Genomic DNA, 26,770 nt, shown 5'->3' on the forward strand with positions numbered 1-26,770 from the left:
AAGTTGCACATAATGTTATAGAATAGCGGGGATCTGTACTCATCTTACAGACTAGGATTTACACCTGGTTTTAGGTGGTGTAACTCCTCGCGCACAAAGTTGAGCACAGACTTTGTATTTATACATGTGATATGTTTTAACATACGATTACATTTGATAAATCTCATTTGTTCCAAAGGCTGATGTGCACCGTCCCCTTCCCCACTTGTTATAGAATACCGTTCAGTGTTGATTTTTTTTTTGAGCGCCATTTAATGAATCTAGTTAGGGTTACCATATGGCTCCAGTAAAAGAGGACAGATTGAGACATTCAATGGAAGTAAAACCCAGATGTCTAAATCGGTCTTCCTTACTTCCACTGAAAGCAACGGAAGCAAAACTCAGATATCTCAATCCATCCTCCTTTTTCTAGAACCATATGGTAACCCTAAATCCAGTCCTATATCTGTACGTGACTCTGGAAACTAGGTATTGTCCCTTCCTGGGGACCATGTGCCCCACTTAAGAGATATTTTTACAAGGTTATGAGTTGATATCATGCTAGTCGGACTGAGCTTTAAGACCGTCCCTCTCCTTATGTGTTTCCTGGTGTGGGTTGTTTGTTTTTTTGGTTTGTTTGGGGGGGGGGTTTGGGAGGTGCATTTACTATTGTGACAGGGAAGAGCCTGTCACTGGTTCAGACCTTGGTTTAAACCCAGCCAGTAAGGAAAATGTTCCTGTGCCTAAGGAGAGAAATCTGCTCATTAAGTCTGTTCCTTGTCCTAAGAGAAGATAGGGAGAACAGATCAGGGGGGATAAAGCAGAGCAGAACAGGATTCCTCCTACTCTCCCCTACCATTCCTTTTACAAGCACACTGCAGGCACTCAGGCTAAACGCCTAGTCAGGCCATTCTGACACAGCAAGGGTTAAAGAAAGGGAAGGGTCAGAAAGACACAGCTTGTTCACAGCATAGGAGGTTGCCCTGCGAGACAAGGAAAAGCTAAAGGCTCAGTGAGATAAATTAAGCCCAGCTGAGAACACGAGGAGGCAATTGGGAACTTGGAAGGAAGGAAGTTCCTCAGAGGGCAAACAGGATCCTGATAGGAGATCAGCCCCACTGCCTTTGCCTAGTAAACATTTATTTTCCAGGCAGAAGCCAGCTTGGAGAAGGGGCAGTTAGAGCACAGGTGTTCAGAAACTTCAGGAGAAGTCTGTTCCCTACTGCACAGTGGGAGAAACCCTTCATGGAAACAGAGGAAGATTAATTTGAGAGAAGGGAGAGTGATAATGAAACAGAGTGGAGCCCAGAAGCAGTGGAAGGTATGACTGAGGAAAGCATGAGTGAGTAAAATACTAAGGGGAGGTGGTCTAAAGATTGTATTGAAGCAATAGTGTTCTTTTGAATGAATGAATGAATGAATGAATGTTTGTTGAATGAATATGTAGCTTAGATGAAGGAACGGTAAAGCCAGGATCCCTTGGTGCTGTTAAAGCATAATGGAAGTGTGATGGGCTACAAGTGGCTAATGTGTAGAAGGAAAGGCACCCTTAGGGTAATTCAGAGCCCTGTTATTCTAGAATACCCGACAGTGGAAACCTGGAGAAAGATTTAGACCATCAAAATCTTAAAGGGTGGAATGGTTCCTTTCTCCCCTGCGCAGGATAAAACTTAGCAGATAAAGACAGAATTTTCACCCTCTCCAAGGTAGGGAGAACAAGAGGGCACTCTCTAAAGTTGAAAGGGGATAGATTCCGTACAAACGTAAGGAAGTTCTTCTTCACCCAGAGAGTGGTAGAAAACTGGAACGCTCTTCCGGAGTCTGTCATAGGGGAAAACACCCTCCAGGGACTCAAGACAAAGTAGATAAAGACAGGTTGTTCACCCTCTCCAAGGTAGGGAGAATGAGATGGCACTCTCTAAAGTTGAAAGGGGATAGATTCCGTACAAACGTAAGGAAGTTCTTCTTCACCCAGAGAGTGGTAGAAAACTGGAATGCTCTTCCGGAGTCTGTCATAGGGGAAAACACCCTCCAGGGATTCAAGACAAAGTTGGACAAGTTCCTGCTAAACTGGAACGTACGCAGGTGAGACTGGACTCATTTAGAGCACTGGTCTTTGATCTGGGGGCCGCCCTGTGAGCAGACTGCTGGGCAGGATGGACTTCTGGTCTGACCCAGCAGCGGCAATTCTTATGTTCTTATGTTGTCAATGGGGGAATATGTAGTTCAGGGAGTCAGGTGGAAAAATTTCCTGAAGAGTGTTTAACTGAAGCACAGTAACTGTGACAAGCCTATGGAAATGAAAAAGGGGTCAGAAAAGGCGACTGTGAGGCTCCTGAACAGAAAATTTGTCCCAGTCCCTGCAGGAACTCAATTTCCCCATCCCGTCCCTGCGAGTTTTGTCCCACTCCCTGTCCCTGCCCCATTCTCGTAAACTCTGCGTTAACCACACAAGCCTCGAACACTAATGATTTTAAAGTGTTTGAGGCTTGTGTAGCTTGCAGGAACCGGAGCAGGGACAGGAAAAGAATTTGCTAGGATGGGAAAATGAATTCCTGCAGGGACGGGGAAAAATTTGTCCCCGTGTCATTCTCTACTCCTGAACATTGGTTCTCCGAGCCAGGAAGCTGCAAAGACTGAGTTAAAAGTGGCAGCTGAGCTTTGTGTGAGTGAAGGCTCATTTTGGAAGAGAATTTTTTGGATTGTTTCAACAAGCTATAGGAGTTGTTCTTAGATGAACTGTATTTTGAACTGAGTGAGCCCAAATAAGGGTTAGCCTAAGAGGCTGCCAAAATAACCCAGTGCAAGTTGAACTGGGGAATAAATGTTTAAACTGTGACTTATTTGAGGACCGGGGAGTACTAGGCCTTGCACCTGTGGTGGAAGCTGGGTCTCTGGCACGCTAGGCAGACTCCAGCCCCGTCACAGTGTCTAGTAATGCAATTCTTCCCTTTTTTCATGTTGTGTGTTTTATACACGCCACATTTTTAATAATAATTTTTATAAGCCGCTTAGATATTTTATGATTGGCGGGATATCAAATTGAAATAAAACTTGGAAACTTCTGCAGCATTTTCCAGGTAACAAAAGTCAGGCTTGGGAATCAAACACAGGCCACCTGCACTGTATGTCATTTAGCCACTAGGCTACCCCCTGGGATTTTTTTTTATTTTTTTATTACTTGCTGTTATTTTACTAGAGATTATTTATGCTGTGTTTTGTTTTTGTTATGTATGTTTATTTGTGACCCGCTGTGAATTGCTGGATATGCGGGATATACATTTTTTAAATAAATAAAAAATTTGTTGATATATTTTAAATTTCCGGTAGTGAAAAGAGAGTGGCAGGGAAGGCCAGTGGGATTATACAGTTATCGGTTCACCTCTCTCACTGCATGCTTATGCTTCACAGCTTGCAAGTCTGTTTGTCATTCTAGCCCAGTCAAAGAACCTAAGCTTCTCCTTCTACCTTTATCCAAACACAAAATAAAAACCAAACAAACTGAGTTGGATGTGCCATCCCCATGGTATCGCAGTAAGGAAAGGGACCTTGGGACTAGCGCTCCTGCCCACAGAATTTCACTTAGGGAAACCATGAGAGGGGTCATAAGGGAACAGGATATTCCTTGGAAAGGTTTTATTTAGCATACAGACACGTTTTAGCTCCCAGAGTAGAAGAATATTTAAGAGACAGATTCCTCTATTATATTTATGTTCTGAATTGTTAGATTTGGGGTTTTTTTTGGGTTTTTTTTACCTACTGTATTTTATGGTATGTACACATTTTGTATATGGAATTTTTCATTAAACAACATGACACAAACTGAGATTGGGGAACACTTAAGGGAACTTTAGCAAAGACCCCCTCATCTTACTGCGGGATTAGACTCGTGTTAAATGATTTCTAGAGACAAACACTCATTTCCTAAAAAAATAAAAAAGATCTCTTCCCACCTAATTCGCCCCCTGCTCTTACCCTCCTCCACGATAGCTCCTCTTTTCCCGACCTCCCCCAATCTCCCTCCCTCCTCTATCAAGTTCGGTTAAATTTGTTATATTGCTGATAAATTGCTGTAAATCTGCTGTCAACGCAGATCCTAATCTAACTGATGTAAACCGCCTAGAACTCGCTGGGTATGGCGGTATATAAGAATAAATTATTATTATTATTATGTCCACGCTCTCCTTCCACACCAACTGCTACGAATGAAAGGCTTATTTCCAAAACCCTCTAAGTCCAATGCAACTATCACGGATTTAGTGGATTTGGGGAATAAGCCCTTCAATTGTATCTGATACAAGGAGAGTGGGTGGGAGGGGATTTCTTCACCACAGGCAAAAGCACCCATATCTGTAGACTTCTATTTTTACACTTCAATACAAACATATAGCTTCTCTCTGCACGGGAAAGGGGATCGCGGGGTTCCCGCAGGAATCCCCCCCCTAACCCACGGGACTCCCATGGGGACCCCCCTCTGGCCCACGGGACTCCCACAGGGATGGAAGGCTTTGGAAGCAGGGTCCATATAATATAATGAACATGTCATCCTTAGTAAAAGAGGGGGTTTATATGTTAATTACCTGAACAGAAAACAAAAAAAGGATTCCATCAAAGAGATTCCACAAGGAAAACAGCAGCACAAACACTGGAATTGATGATCCTGTCAGAAGTAATTGCTGCTTTTTATGGGGACGGGCAGGGATGGAGGTAATTCCTTGCGGGGATGGGTGGGGACGGAGAGGATCCTGACGGGGATGGGTGGGGACGGAGAGGATCCTGACAGGGATGGGTGGGGACGGAGAGGATCCTGATGGGGACGGGTGGGGACGGAGAGGATCCTGACAGGGACGGGTGGGGACGGAGAGGATCCTGACAGGGACGGGTGGGGACGGAGAGGATCCTGACAGGGACGGGTGGGGACGGAGAGGATCCTGACAGGGACGGGTGGGGACGGAGAGGATCCTGATGGGGACGGGTGGGGATGGGTGAGATTTCTGTCCCCATGCAACTCTCTGCTCTGCACCCCTCCCCCACCAAACACACATACCTTCTACGCACCTGTAGCTGCCCTTCCTCTTCTGCGCATCTTAAGAGTAGCAGCCAGTGTGAATCGTTTTATTCTGTATGACACAGGCTCCTGCCCCATCCATATCCCACAGTCCTGAAAGCTACCGGTACACCATCAAAAGTGCGCCGGACATTGGAGCGCCGACACTCCCGCAGTGACATTTGCGCGCCACTGCTTCCTTCGCTTTGAGGCCTTCCCGTTTGCACTGTGAGTGGGAACCCCCCCCTATTAAACTGACAAGTGCTCGCGCTCCTGTTGAGGGGGAGGGTTTGGTGGGAATCCCCCCCCCCCAGTACACTGAAAACTCCTGTTGTCCTTTCCGTTTTCAGTCATCGGGAGTTTTCAGTGTAGTGTGGGGGGTCCCCCCCCCCACACCCCTAACAGGAGCGCGAGGACTTGTAAATTTAGTGGGGGTTCTCCCCCCCCCCACACACACACACACACACCCTCACAATGCAAACGGGAAGGCCTGAAAGGCGGCGTGCATCTGTCCTGCGCGCAAATGTTGCCACGGGATTATCAGCACGCCAATGTCCGGCGCGCTTCTGACGTGCCACCAAGCTAAGGCTGTACACAGGTCAACAAGTCCCTCCCCAGCTTTTCATCCTGCTGAGTCATCCTTAGAATTCCACTCACAGATTGGACATTTTTAAGTGCACTTCTGTGGACTCTGATGGACATTTATTTATAGCGGTGCTTGTGTTCTTATGATTTACAATAAAGTCACTATTAGTTGTTTTCCGACATCTCACTTGCCTCCTAGTATTTGTTGTTTGCTACATTTTTGAGGCAAATTCTTCTCTCTCCTTTCGTTTTCTCAATCGCTAATTTTGCCACAGTTTATCCCTGGACGTCACAGCCTCGTGTCCAAGAGCATGCAATAGTGGTCTCCCTGGTTTGCCATCCTGTTAAGTGTGCTCACAGAAGGAAGTGCCATGCTGCCAGTCACGTTCCTAGATAATAAAACTTGACTGTGCAGGAAGTCCTCATGTACATTAGTTGCAGGTGATGGTAAATATTTACCAGATTAACACTAAGCAGAACTGTTATGAGACCCATTGGACAAAACCATACAGCCCAGAAAGAGATCCGCTCAGATGCAGATCTGCAGTAAAAAGTCAAGCAACCGGAGCAAAAAGGAGAACTGCAGAGTTGATGAGCAAAGTACAGGACCTTTATTGGAATAAATGTATTGTGATAATCCAACTGGTGGTTCTCATAAATGAAAAGACAGGACCCAACACGGACCATGTTTCGAAAAAAACGCTCCTTCCTCAGGGGTCCAATTGTATCAAAGTCAATCAAAAGAGAACCTTCACAGAACTTGAATTAAACACAATCAAGTACCCAATGCAAAGCACACTTAAGATTCTGGGAATACAATTAGACAGAAATTGCACAATGCAGACTCAAATCCACAAAATCATCCAAAAAGCATTCTTCACAATGCGAAACCTAAGAAAAATAAGAAAATTCTTCAACAAAGATCAATACAAGATTTTAGTACAATCCCTTGTACTAAGTATTGTAGACTACTGCAACAGCCTCTACCTATCATGCCCAAACTACATGATAAAACAACTACAGACCATTCAGAACACAGCCCTCAGACTCATCTACTCCCTCGGCAAATATGACCACATCACCAATGCATACCTAGACTCACACTGGCTACCGATAAAAGCAAGATCCCAGTTCAAATTCTACTGTCTACTATATAAAGTAACCCATGGAACAGCACCCAACTACCTAAACAACCGACTATACCGTAACCTCTCACCCAGAATAAGGAGAACTCAGAGCCTATTCAACTACCCCCTTCTCAATGGTACCCGACGCAAGAAACTATACGACAGCCTTTTGGCGACACAGGCAGCAAGGATTGACACTACCATCTCCAATCTACTGATCAAATCAACAGACATTAAAGTATTCCGAAAAGAAATCAAAACTCATCTCTTCAAAAAACACTTCCCATCATTTTAACCTCACTATAGCACTAGAAAATACTCTCATGAACACTACCACCACAGCAACACCTTCAACATTGTACAACTCACTACTGTATCCCGATTGTATTATTATTCATCACAGTAACCTATTATATACTTACTCTTTACTTTGTAATTCTCCTGGAAATGACCAGACTAACAATTGTAACTTGCTACATACATGACTCTTTGTACTGTAACGCTCCTGGAAATGTCCAGACTTCCAATTTGTAATCCGCTTAGAACCGCAAGGCACAAGCGGAATAGAAATCACTAATGTAATGTAATGTAATGATGTGCAACGAGTTTGCATAAAATTCAAGTAAAACAGGCGACTGAAAGTTTGTTCACTGAGCAGCAGCGGTACAGGAGCTTCACACTGCTTGTTTTACTTGAATTTTACGCAAACTCGTTTTGATTGACTTTGATACAATTGGACCCCTGAGAAAGGAGTGTTTTTCCAAACACGGAGCGTATTGGGTCCTGTCTTTTCATTTATGAGAGCCACCAATTGGATTATCACAATATATTTATTCCAATAAAGGTCCTGTACTTTGTACATCAGCTCTGCAGTTCTTCTTTTTGCTCCGGTTGATTATCCTTCAGAGCATGCCTTCTGCTAAACCAGAGAGGATTGCCACTACATTGCAAGCATGCAAGGTGTTCCTGCAAACCCAGGAGGATGCCCAAGAGAGGAACCACAACTCAACAGAAGTCATTAAACCATGGAAATTAAGAATTTCCCTGCAACCTGCATCCCCTGAAAGTAACAGAAGTGACTTGATGAACCATTAGTGGCATGTGGAAAACAATTGTCTTTCAATCGCATGGGCTCGGTCTAAACACAAGACTAACACAAACCTCAGTCACAGCTGCCTGATCTCTGCTCTGGGAACTACCACTAGTAACTCTCTTCCTCATCATGCCATCTCAGCACCCAAAATGCTCTGCGTGTCTCTTCCAGGGCCATATTGCCAGAACCTACTCCCCAAGCACATTAGCATCCCCAGTCCAAGCCTCTTACCCCCATATCTGCTATCCCAGCCCGAGTTTCCACCTTCCCCACCCCGATGGGTTTATACCCCACCCAAGCTTCTATCCTTCCACCACTTTCCGATAACCCAAACAGCCTCCTATCTCCCTTCATGGGTTTATACCCCAGCACGAGCCTCCACTCTACCAACCTCTACCCCAGTATTCTACCCTCTTAACTTATATTTAACGTATTGTTTTCTAATAAACCCTTTCATCTGTTGGGGAATACTATTCCATCTAACAAAGGATACCACAATAATACTATGTTAACATTCCTATCTCAGTCAGCCTGTCTCCCTCCAACCAAATTAAGCCCTTCCACTACACAGTGTCCAAAAAACAAGACCCCTTAAATAGTTTCAAAATACTTTGCAAATGTTTACTCATTTAGTATGACCTTAGAAAATGCATTAGTCCAGCCTTTATTAGGAAACTCCCTTAGCAAATGCTTTGCGCCTTTATGCCTTATTTTGTCACAAGAATTTAATCGCAAATTTATTTTCTTTGCTAAATGGCATTTTGCTAAGACTGGTCTGAATGGTCCCTACCTGAATGCCATTTTGAAAACAGGGATCATACAGTTTTTACAGCATCTTGCAGGAACCACTTTCAATAACTGTACTTTTGTTTTTGGGCTATTTGGAAAAATATTGGGGGTCCCTTTTTCCCCCAGAAATCATACATAATCTCAAGACAATTCTATCAAAGAAAATTACTGGCTCTAAAGACTCCTCCCACAATGAACAAAGCTCCCTTGTTCATTAGGTCTTCGCCAGCAGCCAATCCCAAAATAGCAAAGTAATTACACACATGCTCACCTTCAACGCAAAGTTCCACCTCCTCCAGGTTGCGCAGAGTAATCCTCATCAGACTAGAGTTCAACATCAGCTCATTGCGGTGCGAGGGCCACATAGACTCAGGAGCCGGGTTCACAAAGAATATACGTGTGTCTCCTGTGGACACCTGGTTGTCGCAGATCAAGGGATCGCCAAAGCCTCCAACCACCACTTTGTTGCCACCATCCAACAAGATTTCATTGGTCACAATTTCTCGACCTTTCAGATAGCGCCATACTCTCACCTGGAGAGAGAGAGAGAGAAAAGGAAAAGAACAGCCTGAGAAACCAGTAGGGCAAGAGCGTCAAAGCCCAGTGCACATAATGGATGCAGCACATCCATCGGACAGTCACTAATGGATCATGCCAGTTCAAAATAGCAGGTGCAGACTGAATTCAAGAGTAGCCAATCAAAGGGCAGCTGCAACTCGAGCAGCCAATGGAAAGAGCAGCCCACTGGCTCGTAGCCAGAATGAGAAGAAAAAAAAAATGAATATGCAAACCTTCCAACACAGATTCATGAAGGCCAAGGTTCAAATTCTCCCATACCCCCCATTCATACCACACCATATGGAAGCATGTGGTAATAAACTACAAAACACTACTGTTTTAAAATGTGAGTAAAATTTACTTTAAAATTATTTTCAAATTCTAATATGGGATGGCTCTTCTTCCCCACCCCCACCCCCCTCTTTTAGGGCATCCAATACTATAGCACTGCAACACTGTCACCCCCATAGCACACAACAGCTCCATGTAGGTGTCACTTGCTGGACTCCCCTCCTTCTCCAGATTCAAACGGGCAGCTCCCACTCTCCAAAAAACAGGAATCTAAGAGGAAACAGCAGTTTTGCTTGCTACAAATAAAAGGAGATTATAAATTCTGGAATGTTCTTTTGTTTGTAAATTCCAATCACACCCTTCAGCACAATAAGCTCATAAGCACCTTTCCTAACATAATTCATTTTAAATTCTTAAAATGAGACAGCAATACTGACTGGAGAATGAATTAATTTGTCATATTTCTGTGGTGGTAATTTCCATGTTAACTGGTCTAATTTCAAGGAGTGTCCCCACTCGACAACTTCCGCAGATACAAAAACGTGACCCAAATAAAGGAGCCCCTAACTCTGGACCTAGTTGAGACCATGCCCCCAAACTCTGAATATCTTCATTAGAGGTCCCAATATGTATCCCCTGAAAAACATGTCAATTTCCGAAATGGTCGAGTGGAGAGCTCTGGACCACTTGACATGGAATGACCCTGGTATTTACCTGCTGCAAAGTTCCAGCTGCAGCTGGTTATCAGAAGGAGAAAAAGTCCTGCTCACCATACACTCTCTTCCTACCTCTGTGACCTGTGAATGCTAGAAGAGTGGGAGCAGAGCTATCCCAGAACAGTCACCCCTCAGTTGTGTCAGCACAGACACTCTACAGCAATGGTCTCAAACCCTTTGCAGGGCCACATTTTGGATCTGTAGGTACTTGGAGGGCCTCAGAAAAAAAAGGTAATGCTCTATTAAAGAAATCTCTCATATACTGACAGATTGAAACGGCTAGGGCTGTTCTCCCTGGAGAAGCGGAGACTTAGAGGAAACATGATAGAAACCTTCAAGATCCTGAAGGGCATAGAAAAAGTAGACAGGGACAGATTTTTCAAATTATGGGGAACCACAAGTACAAGGGGGCACTCGGAGAAAATGAAAGGGGATAGGTCTAGAACAAACGCTAGGAAGTTCTTTTTCACCCAAAGGGTGGTGGATACATGGAACGCACTTCCGGAAGCTGTGGTAAGCAGGAGCACGTTACAGGGCTTCAAAGAAGGTTTGGACAGGTTCCTAGAGGACAAAGGGATTGAGGGGTATAGATAGGAGTAGAGGTGGGTTATAGGGATAGGAGTAGAGGTAGGTTATAGAAATAGTCAGGGACCACTGCTCAGGCAATGGCCCTGATGGGCCGCCGCGGGAGCGGACCGCTGGGTGAGATGGACCTCTGGTCTGCCTCAGCGGAGGCAACTTCTTATGTTCTTATGTTCTTAAATGGCAATTTTGCATGAGGTAAAACTCTTTATAATTTATAAATCTTTCCTTTCGGCTAAGTCTTAATAATAATATTGTAATTTATAGCTAAAGAAACATATGATCAAGAAACTGTTTTATTTTACTTTTGCGAGTATGATAAACATACCGAGGACCTCAAAATAGTACCTGGCGGGCCGGGCTGCGAGTTTGAGACCACTGCTCTACAGCCACCAGATTTGTGCATTAAAAAGGTGCTATCCCAGCAGTAAGAGAGTCATCCATCAGCTCCTCCAAGATCTCCTTTCAAAGGTTTGCATTTCCTCTTGGAAGCCTAGGCATGGACGTCACATGGAGACTGAAATTCAGATAGGGGCAGCAGAGACCCAGGCCTGACCTCACAGGGAGCAAGGTGGAAGAATGGCTCAGCTCCCAGGCCAGCACAACTCTGTAACCCCAGGATCCTAATTCCCACTCACTTCAGGGAGCCTGTATCACAGGGGATTCTAAAAAAGTGTGAGGTAGAGTGGTGGGGGGGGGGGGGGAGAAGAGGTTAAAAGTCCTCTGTGCCTTTTTTTTTTTTAAAGGCTGAAAGACAGTGTATCGCAAACTGTGTGCTGCGGCACACCAGTGTGCCTCCTGAGACTTCTAGTGTGCCGCGACACACTGACTAGGAGAGTCATCCACCCTGGCTGCCTGTGTACAGGACGTGCCTCTCATGGCGAGCGGTACATCCTATCAGTGGTCATCCGGCGCAGATGACTCTTGTCTTTCCTCCTCTCCCCACACCTCCCGGATCTCTCCACCGGCGGGTCATGGCCAGATGGGCGTCCGCGCACTTCTGGGTGCCTTCCCGGCCAGGGCACTGGATTTAGTGTGCTGCTGGCCAGAAAGTTTGCAAGACACTGCCGTAAGATACCCAGAAGGTCCGCCCACAACCTATGGCAAACCGCTGCTTCAAACTGTGGAGAAAAGATGCTGCTTTTAGAAAAGCTCAGCCCTGAGGTTACAGATTGTGACTAACCCACTGGGGAGAAGGGGTTGAGGCAACCTGAAATGAGATGCTGTCCACGGAGAACCTACGTTACAGGTAAGTAACTACACTTTCCCCTTCCATCCAGCCAGAAAATGTGCTTATACACAAAAAGGTGGGCAAAAGACAAACAGAGCAATGCACCCACAATGTGTCCAAACAAGGGGCGGTACAGATCATGGATCCAGCTCCAGTCCTACCACCAAGCCCAAATCTTTCATTTGTAGGGTTACCAGACATCCGGGAAAACCGGACGTGTCCAAAAGAGGAATGTCCAGGTGTTCGTATGAATTTTCAAAACCTGGCAGCTTGTCTAGGTCTTCTTGGAAGGCCCCCGAGCTTGGGGCAGCGTCTGGAGGGAACTCCGAGCCTGCGCAGATGTGACGCATACACGCGTGCGTGTGACATCACGGCGTCACATCCGCACGTACTCGGAGACCCTCCAGACGCTGCCCCAAGCTCGGGGGCCTTCCAAGACCCAGACAAATTGCCAGGTTTTGAAAATTCGTACAGACACCTGGACATTCCTCTTTTGGACACGTCCGGTTTTCCCGGATGTCTGGTAACCCTAGAGTTAACCAATCAAGCCAAGGGAATTAAAAAGATCAAATACTGGCTCTCTGGGAATGACATATACACTCCCCCCATCTCCCACCATGGAGTTACCATCATAATGCTTCCATTCAGTAGAATAAATTATTTGTGATGAAATGTTCAAGGCCAGACTAACTACTAAGCCACTGAGGACAGCCAGAACTTAACCCTGCCCTCAATCAGATGGCTAATTCTCTCCAGTGTCAGACGATGACCTTCATCTTTACAGAGATGCTATGTTCCCTTTCTATGGCTATATTATATCTTGGGCATACACATATATCAAGACAGGCTGTTTGTCATCACTTGCATTGCATCATGTTTTTTTGTCTGCCTCAGTAAACAAAAAGGCCCTTCATCTGTGCTTCCCTTAGCTGAGAGGTCTGCAGACGACCGGATGTAAAATATGGTTTCTAAAAAGGCTTAAACCACTTCAAAAGCATTAAAAAAAATAGTCTGCTAATGAGAAGAACAGCCACTGAATCCAGTGAAACAGTCTCACTCATATTTACCAGCCCCCTTTTCTTGTGGAAGAAGGAAGGAACATGAGCCCAGAATGGGTCAGCAGTTTTAAGAAATCCAAATTCAATTCTCCTTCTCCATAAAGCCCATCAATACCTAAAACATAAGAATTGCCTTACTGGTTCAGACCAATGATTCCATCAAGCCCAGTAGCCTACTCTCACGCTGGCTAATCCAGGTCCCTAGTACCTGGCCAAAACCCAAGAAGTAGCAACATTCCATGCTACCGATCCAGGACAAGCAGTGGCTTCTCTCATGTCTTTCTCAATAACAGACTATAGACTTTTCCTCCAGGAAATTGTCCAAACCTTTCTTAAAACCAGCTACCCTATCCGCTCTTACCACAACCTCTGGCCCAAGATTCTCTCTGTTTAGTTTTAGAAAATCAAAGGCTGATGGTGGATGGGTGGGAAGGGAGAAGGGGGAAGAGGATCCCCCTCAAATAGAAACATTAAAATCAAACCAAAATTACTAAAGCCCTAGAGACTTCAAAAGAAACAGCTTTATCCGTTGGGCATGGCAAAGAACACAGACATCACAGATGATGAAATGTTAAAAAAAAAGAGAGTGTAATGTGCGAGGGGGGGGGGGGAAGAGAAGGGGAAAAAAAAAATCAAGAGTGTCAGAAGTCTAGTCCCACCCTCACCCTATGCCTTGTTTTGCTGCTTCCTCAAAGGACTGGCAGCCAGCCAGGATAGCCACCGAAGCCCAGATCTGAGGAAGCCGCTGCATTTGGTTCTGAGACCACACTGGAGCCGCAGTGCTAAACCCGCTCTCCTCTGCCAGCACCTGCAATCCTGTATCCTGCCCTCGTGGTATCAGTGTCAACAGTCCTCAAATGAGAGGAGACACTCGGCACCAGCTGTTCTTGGGTCTCTATGCACTCGCAAACATCTCCAAGCCACTTCCTAAACGGAGGGAGAAAGACTTTGCCACCCAGGTACTCCCCAATCCAATTTCTGTGCCCAGATAAAACAAGTAGCAGCATAAACAGGAAGGTCACTGGAGGTCAAGGCCTTCAGAGGAGATATCCCTCTGCAAGAGCAACTACAGTACAGTATTAAGCATTTGTCTCTTCTCCAACACAACTAGCGTGAATTATTTGCTAGGTGACTAGGTGCAGGAATCTTGGAACACAAGGGCAAGGGCTCACTTATCACTGACTCACTTTGACTTTGGGCTAGTAGTTGTTTATTTTAATCCAGTTTTCCAGGGTAACAAATTAAACATACGGAAAGAAAAGGCTCTTTTCTTAGGCTTACTTGACTTTTCAACCCAACAGATTGATGGTGCTGCTACTGTAATGTACTCTTTAATAAAAGTAATAGAGGAACATCTGGCAAATGAACGAGCTGCTCTTTGTCACCCTTTGATACAGATGTGCAAGAACACCTGAAGGAGGGCCTTGAGCAGGCCAGACAATTTGGCTCTAGAAAAACTGCGCCGGCCACGTGTCAGTCACACTTGGGCGCCGTTAACAGAATCATGGTTAGTGGCGTATAAGAAAAAAAAAAAATCCTTAACTCATCAGTAATGCAGTCCTGGGGTTTAAAGGCCTACATTTCCGGATGCCTAAGGGGCTCATATTCGAAACTGAAATACGTCTAAAATCCCACCTAAATCGGCACTGGGACGATCAAAAAGACAGGTTGTCCAAGTGCCGATAATCGAAATGGGTTTTAGACGTATCTAAAAACAGCTTAGGCCTTTTCAGTGCCGCTGTACGCCCAGAGCTGAAAGGGGTATTTTAGGAGGATTTGAGCGGGACGTGAGTTGACCTGGACTTAGTCGTACTGCAAGTATAACTGAAAGTTTTAACGAGACTGCCTAGACGGAACTTGTACTTAGTGATTTAGGCGATGTAAAAACAGGTCTAAGTGCCAAGAAGGTATCCAAAGTGACCAGATAACTACTTTAGACACAAAGTACAGACCCCCACACACTGCCCCCCCACCACAATAAAAATCTGAATAAAAATGTACACACCTGCCTGCAGAACATCAGCACCTGGCATAGGAAAGCCTAGTAGAGCTGCACAGAGGTGGCTTAAGTAGTCTGGGGGGTGGGGTTAGTGAACCATAGAGAGGAGGACCCAGGTCCATAAGCCACTCTAGCCACTGCATTCATGGTGAAACATGTGCACCTCCCAAACCTATTGTACTGCCATATAGGTGCCACCTGCAGCCATAAGGGCTATTGGGGTGGTAGACATGCGAGTCTATTAGGTTTTGAGGGTGTTTTGGGGGCTTACCACAACCTATAAGGGAGTTATAGTGAGATGTTTATGTGGCACTCTTTTTGTGAAGTTCACAGCAGCGCCCTGTAAGGTGCCCTACTACTCTGTTGCCATGTCTGGGTGTCCAGTCCATTACTTTGCTGACCCCGCCCACGTCCAAAAGGTCTTGTTCTAGGCGTTTTTGACTTAGACAAATTTTTGGACGAGAATGGTGTTTAAAGATAAATGACTTAGCGGTTTGGACGATCAAACGGCTGGACGTAGAAGTAGATGATTCTCAGAAAAAGAAATTTTTTAGACGTATTTTTCAAGAATGGACTTTTTGCGTGTCCGACTTTGGGCAACTAACGTCTTAGGCCCAAAACGGACTTAAGACATATTTTTTATTATGCCTTTCTATGTGTTTTAGAGCAGTGTTCTTCAACCACCGGTCCACGGACCAGTGCCGGTCCACAGAAATTTCCTGCCGGTCCACAGGGCCAGCACGTGCATCAGGCCCAAAACAGTGTTCTTCAACCACTGGACCACGGTGCGATCGATGCGGCGTTATCTTCGAGCCATCTCCCTCTTCTTAACTGATTCAGTGCAGAAAGCCACGGGCAGTGGCTCCCACGGGCATCCTGCGCCTGAACTGGAAGCCTTCTCTCTGACGTTGCAACGTCAGAGGGAAGGCTTCCAGATGAGGCACAGGACGTGCAAGGTGCTATTAGTACTATTATGGGGGCGGGGTCTGGGGTGGAGATTGGGTAGAGATGGGCGGGGTCTGGCCCACGACTTAGCCCCGTGTTCTTCAACCGCCTGTACACGGACCGATGCCAGTCCACAGAATAATTATTTTATTTCTGCCGGTCCATAGGTGTAAAAAGGTTGAAAAACACTGTTTTAGAGAATCAGGCCTAGCAGCGCCTAAAGCCATCTCTGCCCTTAACCACATCTACTTGCACCTTAGGCACTGCCAGCTGCCATGCTGTAGGCGTGATTGCAGTGACTATTTTCAGCGAGTTTTTAATTGGTTTTAAATGACGCGGTCAATTCTTACACCAATTAAAGCCAACTAAAGCATTTAGGTTAGGTGCCAGTAGGTGTGTTCAAGGGGCCTACTGGGGCCTAACTTACAGCATCGTTTACAGAATATGGCCTTTTGTGTCCTTCAGCTCTGAAAAATTATTTTCTTGATGTAATAAAGGTATTAGAGCCTCCAAAAATCCAGCTTTTCTCTGTCAATATGTTTACTAAACTGTCCCCCCTCCCCCAAAACACTAAGAGGAAACCACTCTGCTCAGAAGAACTTACAATCTAATTTGGATAGACAGGATATCTCAGGGTTGGTAGAAGGAATGATATAATGGGTAAAGTTATCTGACAGTCAGTGGGAGTTAAGAGTTGAAAGCAGTTTAAAAGAAGTGGGCTTTTAGCTTGGATCTGAATACCGCTAGAGACAGAGCATGACGTATTGATTCTGGCAGCCTGTTCCAGGCATATGGCGTGGCAAGAAAGAAGGGACAGAGTCTGGAGTTGGAGGAGAAGGGTACAGATAAGAGGGACTTACCTAATGAACAGAGTTCAGGGGGGGGCGGGGCATGGGGGGGGAGATAAGTGGGGATAGATATTGAGGGGCTACAGAGTGAATGCACTTGTAAGTCAGTAAGAGGAGTTTGAACTGTATTCGGAAACGGATGGGGAGCCAATGAAGTGACATGAGAAGAGGGGTAATATGAGTGTAGGGCTCTCTCAGAATATGAGTCATGCAGAAACATTTCGAACGGATTGAAGGGTATGAAAGTGGCGGGTTCCCTGATGAGACGGCTTATCAGTTCTGAAGACAGGGGGTGATCCCTGTCCTCTATCCTACAGCATCTCCACCCCACTAGAATCTAGGACAAAGAATTAAATCAAACAGTCCAACAAGGGAAATGAAGGGATTTAGGATTTAGCTCTTAGCTCACATCTTTTTCAGTTTAAGGCAGGTTATACCGTATTCAGATACAGTAAGTATATCGGCCTTGAACCGCAAGGTAATGGCGGAATAGAAATCTCTAATGTAATGTAATTTTCCTGTTCACAACAAAATGAGGCAGTGGGGAATTGAGAGACTTGCCTAAGGTCACACAGTTGAATCTTCCCTTCCCTAATTCTTAGCCTTCTGCTGTAGCCATTAGCCTCAGACCACCATCTCTTCCCTCCCCCAACACTGGCTCTGCCTTTTTAAGGTTACTCATACCAAGGCTATGTGAAAAATCACAAGCCAAGAGCAGGTTGTTACATGAGGTTTGCTCACTGCAGCATAGCCGTGGAGAACAACAATCGGGAGCAGATATGTGCAGCCCAAACTTCACACACAGCCCAAATCCAACTTAAAGGCCTTCCACAAGCTGTGGGTAGCTTGTGAGAAATGAGTTACGTGGGAAGAGGGTTCAGATGCTTCAGCTAGAGGCAGTGGAAATTTTCTTTAAAATAACAATAGGTACCAGGCCGGAGGCCATCTACAGCCTCCACCTTTCACTCCAGCTACAGTAGGTCAGGTGACTTAAGGATGGATTCTCAAAACTTACTGTGGGTTCATAGGCAACGGCGCGAAAGACAAAGGCGCGCCCAGACAATTGAGCGCAGCGCGGAGGCGCACGCCACTCTAAATTACTTTTTTTAGGGCTCCGACAGGGGGGTGTGGGGGGGAACCCCGCCACTTTACTTAATAGACATCGCGCCGGCATTATGGGGGGTTGTAACCCTCCACATTTTACTGTAAACTTAACTTTTTCCCTAAAACCAAGGAAAAAGTGAAGTTTTCAGTAAAATGTGGGGGGTTACAACCCCCCCCAACGCGGCGCGATGTCTATTAAGAAAAGTGGGGGGGGTTCCCCCACACACACCCCCGTCGGAGCCCTAAAAACAGTAATTTAGAGCGGCGCGCACCTCCGCGCTGCGCTCAATTGTCTGGGCGCGCCTTTGTCCCGGCGCGCTTTTGACCTGACACCCTTACTGTGCCCTTACAGATTGATGTTCGCTATCCGGTTCCAGTATGTTACCGGCCGATTATCAGAATGGCTCACCATGGGCTTTTCTGAGCTTCCTAGCAGTCTCTGACTCTGCCATGCAAATGCAGTACAACGAGGCCATTAATATTAAAAATGATAGTAAAATGGACTCACTAATATTTAAAGGAGTACTCCGGGGGATCCTCTATCATCACCGGGTGATTCCCTAACCTCGCTGTGCTACATTTGCGGGCAAAATTTTCCAGCAGGGTCGGAGCTGTCGGAGCCTTACTTTCCAGTCAGGCCTGAGCGCTGATTGGCTCAAGCACTGACAGGAAAATAAGGCTTAACAGCTCAGACTCCCCGCTCCCAACCCCTCCCCCACACCTTTAAATTCAAGGATGACAGGAGAGATGCCTACTCCCTCCTGCCGCTGGGGTCCCCTGCCTCCTCCCCGACAGCCCCCTATGGGAGAGGCCCCCTTATCTCAGGATGCACTGGGAAGGCCTGCCATTTTGAAGAGGCAGGTCTGCAGGCCAGAGAAAGTAGGCATCTCTCCAGCCAGCCTTTGTTGTAAAGGTATGGGAAGGTGTGAGGGGTTGTCAGGGGACCCTTCTTGCGGAGGGAGGGAGTGAGCATCCTTCCTGTCATCCTTGAATTTAAAGGCTTGGGGGCTGGAGGGCTGGCAGGCACAGTTCCTCCCGCTCTTTACCAGCGATTCTCCGCACAAATAGCGTGCATATAATTTGAATGCTATTATGCTGAGAATCACCCATAAAAATCATTCCCCCTATGGCCACTACATTGACTCAACAGAATTTACTGGCGAGTTTTGAGAATTGGCTTCTTAGGCCAGGATTCTCAAAAAAACGCTTTAAAAAGCAACGGTCTGCTAATGCAGCCATTTTGATAGAGAATCGAAAAAAGCTAGACATTCTCAAAAAAAAAACAAACAAAAAAAAACATCTCACATGCAAATGAGGTTGGCAGACAGAAGCGAAGATTCGCTAAAATTGCATGTGACCCCCCCCCCCCAGCAGCGGGAGAGATGCCTATTCTCTCCCGCTGCCAAAAATGCCTGCCGCCACCCGGCCCACGTGCACACACCCCTCCCCACACACACAGTGGGAGTTACCCACTCTCTCTCCTGCTGCCAAGTTACCCCTCCCTCCCCCACCCCCCGCTATACAACACCTCCCCCGCCCCTTCACCCTTACCTCTTCTAAATAGATGACCTAAGGAAAACGAATTCCCTCCTCCCAGCTGGTCTGCATTGTCCAAAATGGGCCTTCCCCTCCCCGATGCATCTTGGGGTACACCTGAAAGGGACCTGAAGCTCTGATTGGCCCAAGTTGTTTAAGGCCCATCCCATGGGGACACTGAAAAGTTCTCATCTCAGCCCAACCAAGAAGAGAATGATATGGACTCGGAACTGTGAAACTTACAAGTTATTCCACACTTTTCATTTCATTTCATATCATTGAAACAAAAAGTGTCAAACAAAGTGTGGAATAACTTGTAAGTTTCATGACTCCAAGTCCACATCATTCTCTTCTTGGTTGGGCTGAGAACTTTTCAGTAAGTGACTTGTCCAGAGTTACAAGGAGCTGCAGTGAAAATCAAGCCCGGCTCTCAAACCGCTGCAGTAAGCACTAGGCTACTCCTCCAATCCTAATAACAAACTGGATCAGGTTAAAGCTGATCTTAACATGCCACTACAGAAAACTAAACATGGAGGAAAGTGTAAAGCGATACAACAGCCACTATATTTATTCTTGGTAAACAGTAACTGGTAGCTGGAGTAATCTTATTAATGCTCTAATCCAGTCAATAAATCTCTGCCCTTCCCAAGCCCCATGTACACTGGTTTCTTATTTTGGGAGGGAAGGAGGCTGCATTATGGAAGGCAGTAACATAAAAAGGTTTATATAAGACTTTCTGGATCTTTAGCACCTTTACTGGAGAGCTAACATAAATCACAAGGGGATGCAAACATTTCTGGGAAGTAAAGCATTCATTAACCTAATGACACTGAAACAATACTGGAGACGTCAAGGTATGCATATTTTTCAAACTGCTTAATTAAGACTGTGTAAATGAGTTAGCTTTAGCACAGGGACCTCAAAGTCCCTCCTTGAGCCGCAATCCAGTCGGGTTTTCAGGATTTCCCTAATGAATATGCATTGAAAGCAGTGCATGCACATAGATCTCATGCATAATCCTGAAAACCCGACAGGATTGTGGCCCTCAAGGAGGGACTTTGAGACCCCTGCTTTAGCAGGTAAAGCTGCTCTCTGTACCAGAGGTGGGCTACTCCGGTCCTCGAGGGCCGGAATCCAGTTGGGTTTTCAGGATTTCCCCAATGAATATGCATGAGATCTATTTGCATGCACATTCATTGGGGGAAATCCTGAAAACCCGACTGGATTCCGGCCCTCGCGGACTGGAGTTTCCCACTCCTGCTCTATACACAAGAATCAAACATTATCTCATGCTTTTTGGTTGTGTCCTTTGATCAACTCATTTTGGTCTGCCATCCTATTATTTTTGGGTTCTTTATGGGGTAATTCGATAGTGGGTTGTCCTAGGGGAATAATTTTTGGTAAAGCATCAGCTTGTGGGGTTTTTGGCCAACTAAAATGTCTTTTATTTCAGAAAGCCTGTATGATTGGGCATAAATGTATTATGCAATTTTGGTTGCAGAAAGAATCTCGAAGTTTTTGGAGGCATCAATTACATCGCTTATTTTTATTTGAGAGTTGGGAGGTTCGAGGTTCGCCTAAAAAAAACTCGTCTTTTTATGGAGGTTTGGGATCCTTATATTCAGAATCTTTCACCAAAAATACGAAGTTTGGTTATCAATGATTTATTATGAAAATTAGGTTTACTAATTACATTCCAGTTTTTTATTTTAATTCTTTATTTTTGTCAGCTTTCATCCAGGGTGAGATATTTCATTTAGGGGAAGATAGTGGGTAGGGGATGGAATTAAGGGGGGGTGTAGATAAGATTGAATTAATTCATATGGAAATTAAATTTGAAAGAATGATTTAAATTTGTATGAAATTTATTGTAATTCTTATTGTATTGAATGTATTTTTGTATTATCCTATTGTACTGATTATTTGATTCTTTCAATAAAATTGTTATACATAGGAATCAAACTACTCCCCATATACAAAAAATTCCATCCTGCAAAAAATTCAAAACGTCATGCTTTGTAATACTAGCCCCCTTCTTCTACGAAACTGCGCTAGCAGTTTCTAGCGTGGGGAGCTGCGCTGAATGGCCCACGCTGCTCCCGAATCTCACAAATTTCCTATGAGCGTTGGGAGCAGCGCAGGCCATTCAGCGCGGCTCTCTGCACTAAAAATTGCTAGCGCAGTTTAATAGAAGAGGGCGTATGTTTACCGTGCTGTTTTGCCAAATTATGCTCGCCATGCTATGTCTCGCCATACCATGTTTTGTCATATTATGTTTTTACCAAGCTTTGCTATCTATCTCCCCCCCCTTTTACAAAACCGTGGAAGCATTTTTTAGCGCAGGCCGGTGGCACTGAATGCTCTGCGCTACTCCCAACGCTCAGAGTTCCTATGAGCATCAGGAGCAGCGCAGAGCATTCAGCACTCCGGCCTGCGCTAAAAACCGCTTCCGCGATTTGCCATCTCTGTCAGACAATGGTTACCATGCTATCTTTAATCATACTAGGCTCTGAGAGTGTGGCAAAGTGGTTACAGCTACAACCTCAGCGCCCTGAGGTTGTGGGTTCAAGCCCACGCTGCTCCTTGAGACTCTGGATGGGTTGCCAGATCACCCATTGTGAGCCCACCAGGCCAGACGGCGAAAAATGCTCGAGTACCTAAATAAATTCATGTAAACCGTTCTGAGCCCTGGGAGGACGTTACAGAAAATTAAATAAATAAAAAGTCTGTGTACGGGTCACCTTTCACTCCTTCAAGCTAGGACACCAGGACAAAGAGATATACAAATACTCACAGGATATTAAAAAGATAGGAACATATGAATGTAAAAAAAAAAAAATACCTTGACTGACTGGTTTATTTATAAAAGGCCAAATGCAAACTAACCTATCCACCCCCCCCCCTTTATGAAGCCGCATTATGTTTTTTATTGCCGGTCGTAGCGGTAAAAAGCTGACGTTCATAGAATTCCTATGAGTGTCGGAACTTTTGCCGCCACGGTCAGTGATAAAAAAATGCTAACGCAGCTTCATAAAAGGGGGGAGTGAGCGCATCGATGAGCTGAAATTCAATGAAGACAAAAAATCCATCCAACAAATGGCTACAGGAAGTTTTGAAAGATCTCCTTCTCATTCTGTTTCTATGAAGAAAAACACTCTCACTGAATTATCCCTAAATGTTCTAGAATCCTCATACTTTAACAATGTAAAGGAGTTTATGGAAAAAATTAAATTGTTTTATTAGAACTCCAGTTCACCAAGATTCAACCCAGCTGCACTGTACCTTCAAATCCACTGGAAATGCCAGCGGAAACACGGGCTGGTAGTCTCCCAGCTGCAGAAACTCAAACAAAGGTCTCAGCCCTACTGCCTAAATTCTTCTGAGCATTATTGTGCCACCGCAGCTGAAAAGAGTGTTATCTTATTTTGGTAAGTGCTCATATGCACAAACAAAATTCTGTGTTTTGACATTGTTTCACATCATTGATTGAACAAAATCCAGGTCATTCTCTTCTTTTCAGCACCCCCTCATAAGAAATGCTTTTGCCAAGATAGTTTTAGAATAATAATTTTCTTTTAAATGTCACCTAAAGGCCATTGTGTCCGCAATTTAAAAAAAAAACAACTTTCAGGCAACTTTTGCTGTCTGTAAGAGGTTTGATTCTTTTTTTACGCCATTCCAGACCTCTCTTTGTACTGTGGACTTGGGAAGATTGGGCAAAGACATCCACGGGGAAAAACCTGGGCTCACTTGTAGGTTTGTATCTTTCTCCCCAGGCTGCTAAATCCAATCATCGCAATAAATTAAAAATAATAAATATACAAATATTCATCCTCAGGATAGACTGAAAGTCATGTGCTGTACCCTGCCCTCCCCATCACAAAATGGCACAATAGACATACTTTGATCTAGGTCGGATTTTTAAATTATTCATCTTTACATTCATATAGACCAGGGGTGTCCAACCTTTTGGCTTCCCTGGGCCGCATTGGCCAAAAAAAAATGTTTCAGGGGCCGCGCAAATGCGCAAACGCTGCAGCAAGACAGAGGAGGGAGCCGGCAAGACGGTAAACACCCAGGGACAGCAGAGGAAAACACTATCGCCCTTGACTGGGGCTGCACAAAATACTTCACTGGGCCGCAGGTTGGACACCCCTGATATAGACTAGCTATTTTCCTTTTCTAGAGACAATAGAGGGTGAAATGACTTGCTCAAGTTTCAACTTTATTAGGGGTTTTGTTTTAATATACCACCTATCAAAGTTATCTAAGCGGTTCTACAATCAGGTACTCAAGCATTTCCCCTATCTGTCCCGGTGGGCTCACGATCTATCTAACGTACCTGGGGCTACGGAGGACTGAGTGACTTGCCCAGGGTCACAAGGAGCAGCACGGGGTTTGAACCCACAACCCCAGGGCTGAGGCTGTAGCTTCAACCACAGCGCCGCACACTCCTCAAGACCACATGGAGCATCAGTGGTTTTTGAACCCTGATCTAAACCAATATGCTACTCAATTAAGACTGAGGAAGGTGCCAGTGAGCAAACACAGCGAATATACTGGAAGATTTGCATATTGGTAGCTTGAGAACACGATGGAGGATCATTAAGTAAAGATGCTGTGCAAAGGCAAAAATGTCATTTTTAAAAACATGAATTTTATGGGCCCAAATCCACTTTCCATGTGAGCTTAGTTACAAACCAATCTACAGTAAATGTGTTCCCTGCAGCCCAGAATGTCACAGTTCAACACATATCCCGGGAAAAAGCCCCCCCCCCCCCGCCCACTGAATCTTCAACTAGATCAGGGGTGTCAAAGTCCCTCCTCGAGGGCCGCAATCCAGTCGGGTTTTCAGGATTTCCCCATTGAATATGTATGATATCTATTTGCATGCACTGCTTTCATTGTATGCTAATAGATCTCATGCATATTCATTGGGGGAAATCCTGAAAACCCGACTGGATTGCGGCCCTCGAGGAGGGCCTTTGACACCCATAGACTAGATGAAGTCAGTCCTGGCCTGGGCACATTCAAAATCTTCTTATCTACACGTGCAGGCTCTGAAAAGATTAAAAGATGCTCCTTGGGGGAAAGGGCTCAGAGGAGACTCAGCATCCCATATGAAGATCTCAACAAGTAACTTGGAAGTTGTCCTGTGAGCTCTTCTAGGAAGAAGCCTAGTGTCTTCAAATTTCAACCTTGTCCCCTGCAACACTATATCAGGATTATTTAGAAATAATTCATATACTAAAATAAGCTCTTATGGGTAAGGACCTGATAACTACCGTAATTGATGCGTCTTGCTGTAGAGTTAGGCCAAGATCTAACAAGTCAACGCTTCACCCTGTCCTAAATCTCCTGATGCCAAAAATGTTAGAAATGCCGGATCGGCAGCAGGAAGGAAATTCCTCCACTACCAGAAAGGGTTAACGATGGAGGGAGCGCAGCTCTGGTGCCCTCCAGGGCTGGGAGGCACCGGCTGGCTCCTAGGCAAGAAAAACCCTAGCCGGAGGCCAGATCGGGCTCAACAATGGGCTGAGCCTACCGGGCTTCCCATTCAATGCGCGCAGCGCCGGTGCAGCCCCCGGGGGGGGGGAGGGGCTCCCTTTCCGCTCAAAATAAAGGCAATTTCCTCGGCAAAGCACCGCTCCGAGCTCTCCCTTGCTCCTCCTCTCGGATCGCCGGTTACCGGGAAGAACGGAAACCTCGCCCCGGCTCTGCTTTACGACCGGGGGAGTGGGGGAGGGGAGTGGGGTCCCTCAAGGGATCCGGGGAAACTTCTGCAAAGTTTCATGTCCCCTCCCCCCCCCCCTCCAACGATCGCAAACTTTCTTCTCACGACCCACTTGGGCAAATCATCGGTGGGGAAGTGGGAGAACCGTTCCCCTCCCCCCCCCTTACCTTGCAGGAGTACGTGTGATGCACCGGGTCCACGTTCAGGATCTCCTCCACGGTGCCGGTCAGCACCACGTTCGCCTCCTCCTCCCTCCTCTCCAGCTCGCGCTCCGGACAGCCGCCTCGGCACATGCCCAGACACAGGACGGCCAGGACGGCCAGAGTCCACGCGGAGCCTCGCGGCGTCCTCCGCCTTCCGCCCATGGCCGGGGTTCGGCGAGGGAGGGGGGGGAGGGGTGCCCGCAAAGAGTCCGACTCCCGGCCGCGATCGGGATCCCCAGCCGATGTGTGCGGCGGCGCTCCGAGTCCCTGATAAGAGCCGAGGGGAGGGGGCGCCGCACGCCTCTCCCTCTCCCGCACAAACGCCACCCCCAGGAAATGCGGCTCCCAGCGGCAGGTTAATGGATAATCAGCACCGCAACGTGATGTGACTTGCAAAGGTGCCGAGCGGGCCACGCCAGCCTCGGGCTCTTCCGGGCTGGGCCGCACGCCTCCCCCTCCCCCCCCCCTTTGGGGGCTGCCCCGAAATTTGCCCCGACCAAGCCTGTAGCTAGGGAAGGACCTGGACACCCGTTCCCACGGCAGCCTTCCACGTGAGAGGAAGGCAGATCCGGATCTGAGACGGGTCGTTTCTCGAAATCACGTCGGCTTTTAAAGCCCGCTCCTTTGATCTTCTTGCCCGTCGCACAGGGCAATCTTACATGGGCATTGCATGCTGTTTGACAGCTGCCAGTTAGAAGGAGAGGGGGGGGGAGGCCTTATGCAGCAGGGGGGGCAGGATATGTGCAACCCTACCCGAGGTATTCAAAGCGCTGCTACAGGTACGCGGCGCTGTGCAAAAAAAACCAGGCATCCCCCTGCTCCCTAGAGCTTACACCTTGATTCAAAACATAACCGCTGACCTCGCTTTTGGGCACTGTACAGAGCTCTTCCTCGGGAGGTGCCAGTAACCCCAGCTTCAAGCTTTAAAGGGGAATCCAGAGCCCCCCCCCCCTCGCTGCCCGGCAGAAAGCAGCATAGCATTACAGTCTAAATATTTCCTGTATTTAAAAATGGAATGGTATGTTTATTTCCATTGTCTTTCATTTTGCAGGGTTTATTTATCTGATCCACAAAGCTTCTCTAATGCTTCAATGTTTTATCTGGCTTCTGTTCTTACTACTGTATTCCTTTTCTATGGGTAAGGAAAGGTTTGTCCATGGGCATACATAGGATGGTTTAATTTGATTGAACCCCTACAGCAGGGGTGTCAAAGCCCCTCCTGGAGGGCCGCAATCCAGTCGGGTTTTCAGGATTGCCCCAATGAATATGCATGAGATCTATTTGCATGCACTACTTTCAGTGGATGCTAATAGATCTCATGCATATTCATTAGGGAAATCCTGAA

At 46.1% G+C, this 26,770-nt stretch overlaps 1 protein-coding gene across 1 annotated transcript in view; it reads right to left on the reverse strand.

Moving 5' to 3' along the window:
• AGRN (agrin) overlaps positions 1-25,987 on the reverse strand; it is a 400,096-nt gene extending 374,109 nt beyond the window's left edge. Inside the window, exons 1-2 of the mRNA XM_033921542.1 lie at positions 25,390-25,987; positions 8,892-9,153 (exon numbers count right to left, since the gene is read on the reverse strand). Of these exons, the coding sequence (XP_033777433.1) occupies positions 8,892-9,153; positions 25,390-25,587 (460 nt within the window). The 5' untranslated portion in view covers positions 25,588-25,987. The remainder of the gene's footprint in view (positions 1-8,891; positions 9,154-25,389) is intronic.
• Positions 25,988-26,770: the final 783 nt, after the last annotated feature.

Source organism: Geotrypetes seraphini, chromosome 15 (genome assembly GCF_902459505.1).
Source record: "Geotrypetes seraphini chromosome 15, aGeoSer1.1, whole genome shotgun sequence".
In the NCBI taxonomy this organism is placed as follows: Eukaryota; Metazoa; Chordata; class Amphibia; order Gymnophiona; family Dermophiidae; genus Geotrypetes; species Geotrypetes seraphini.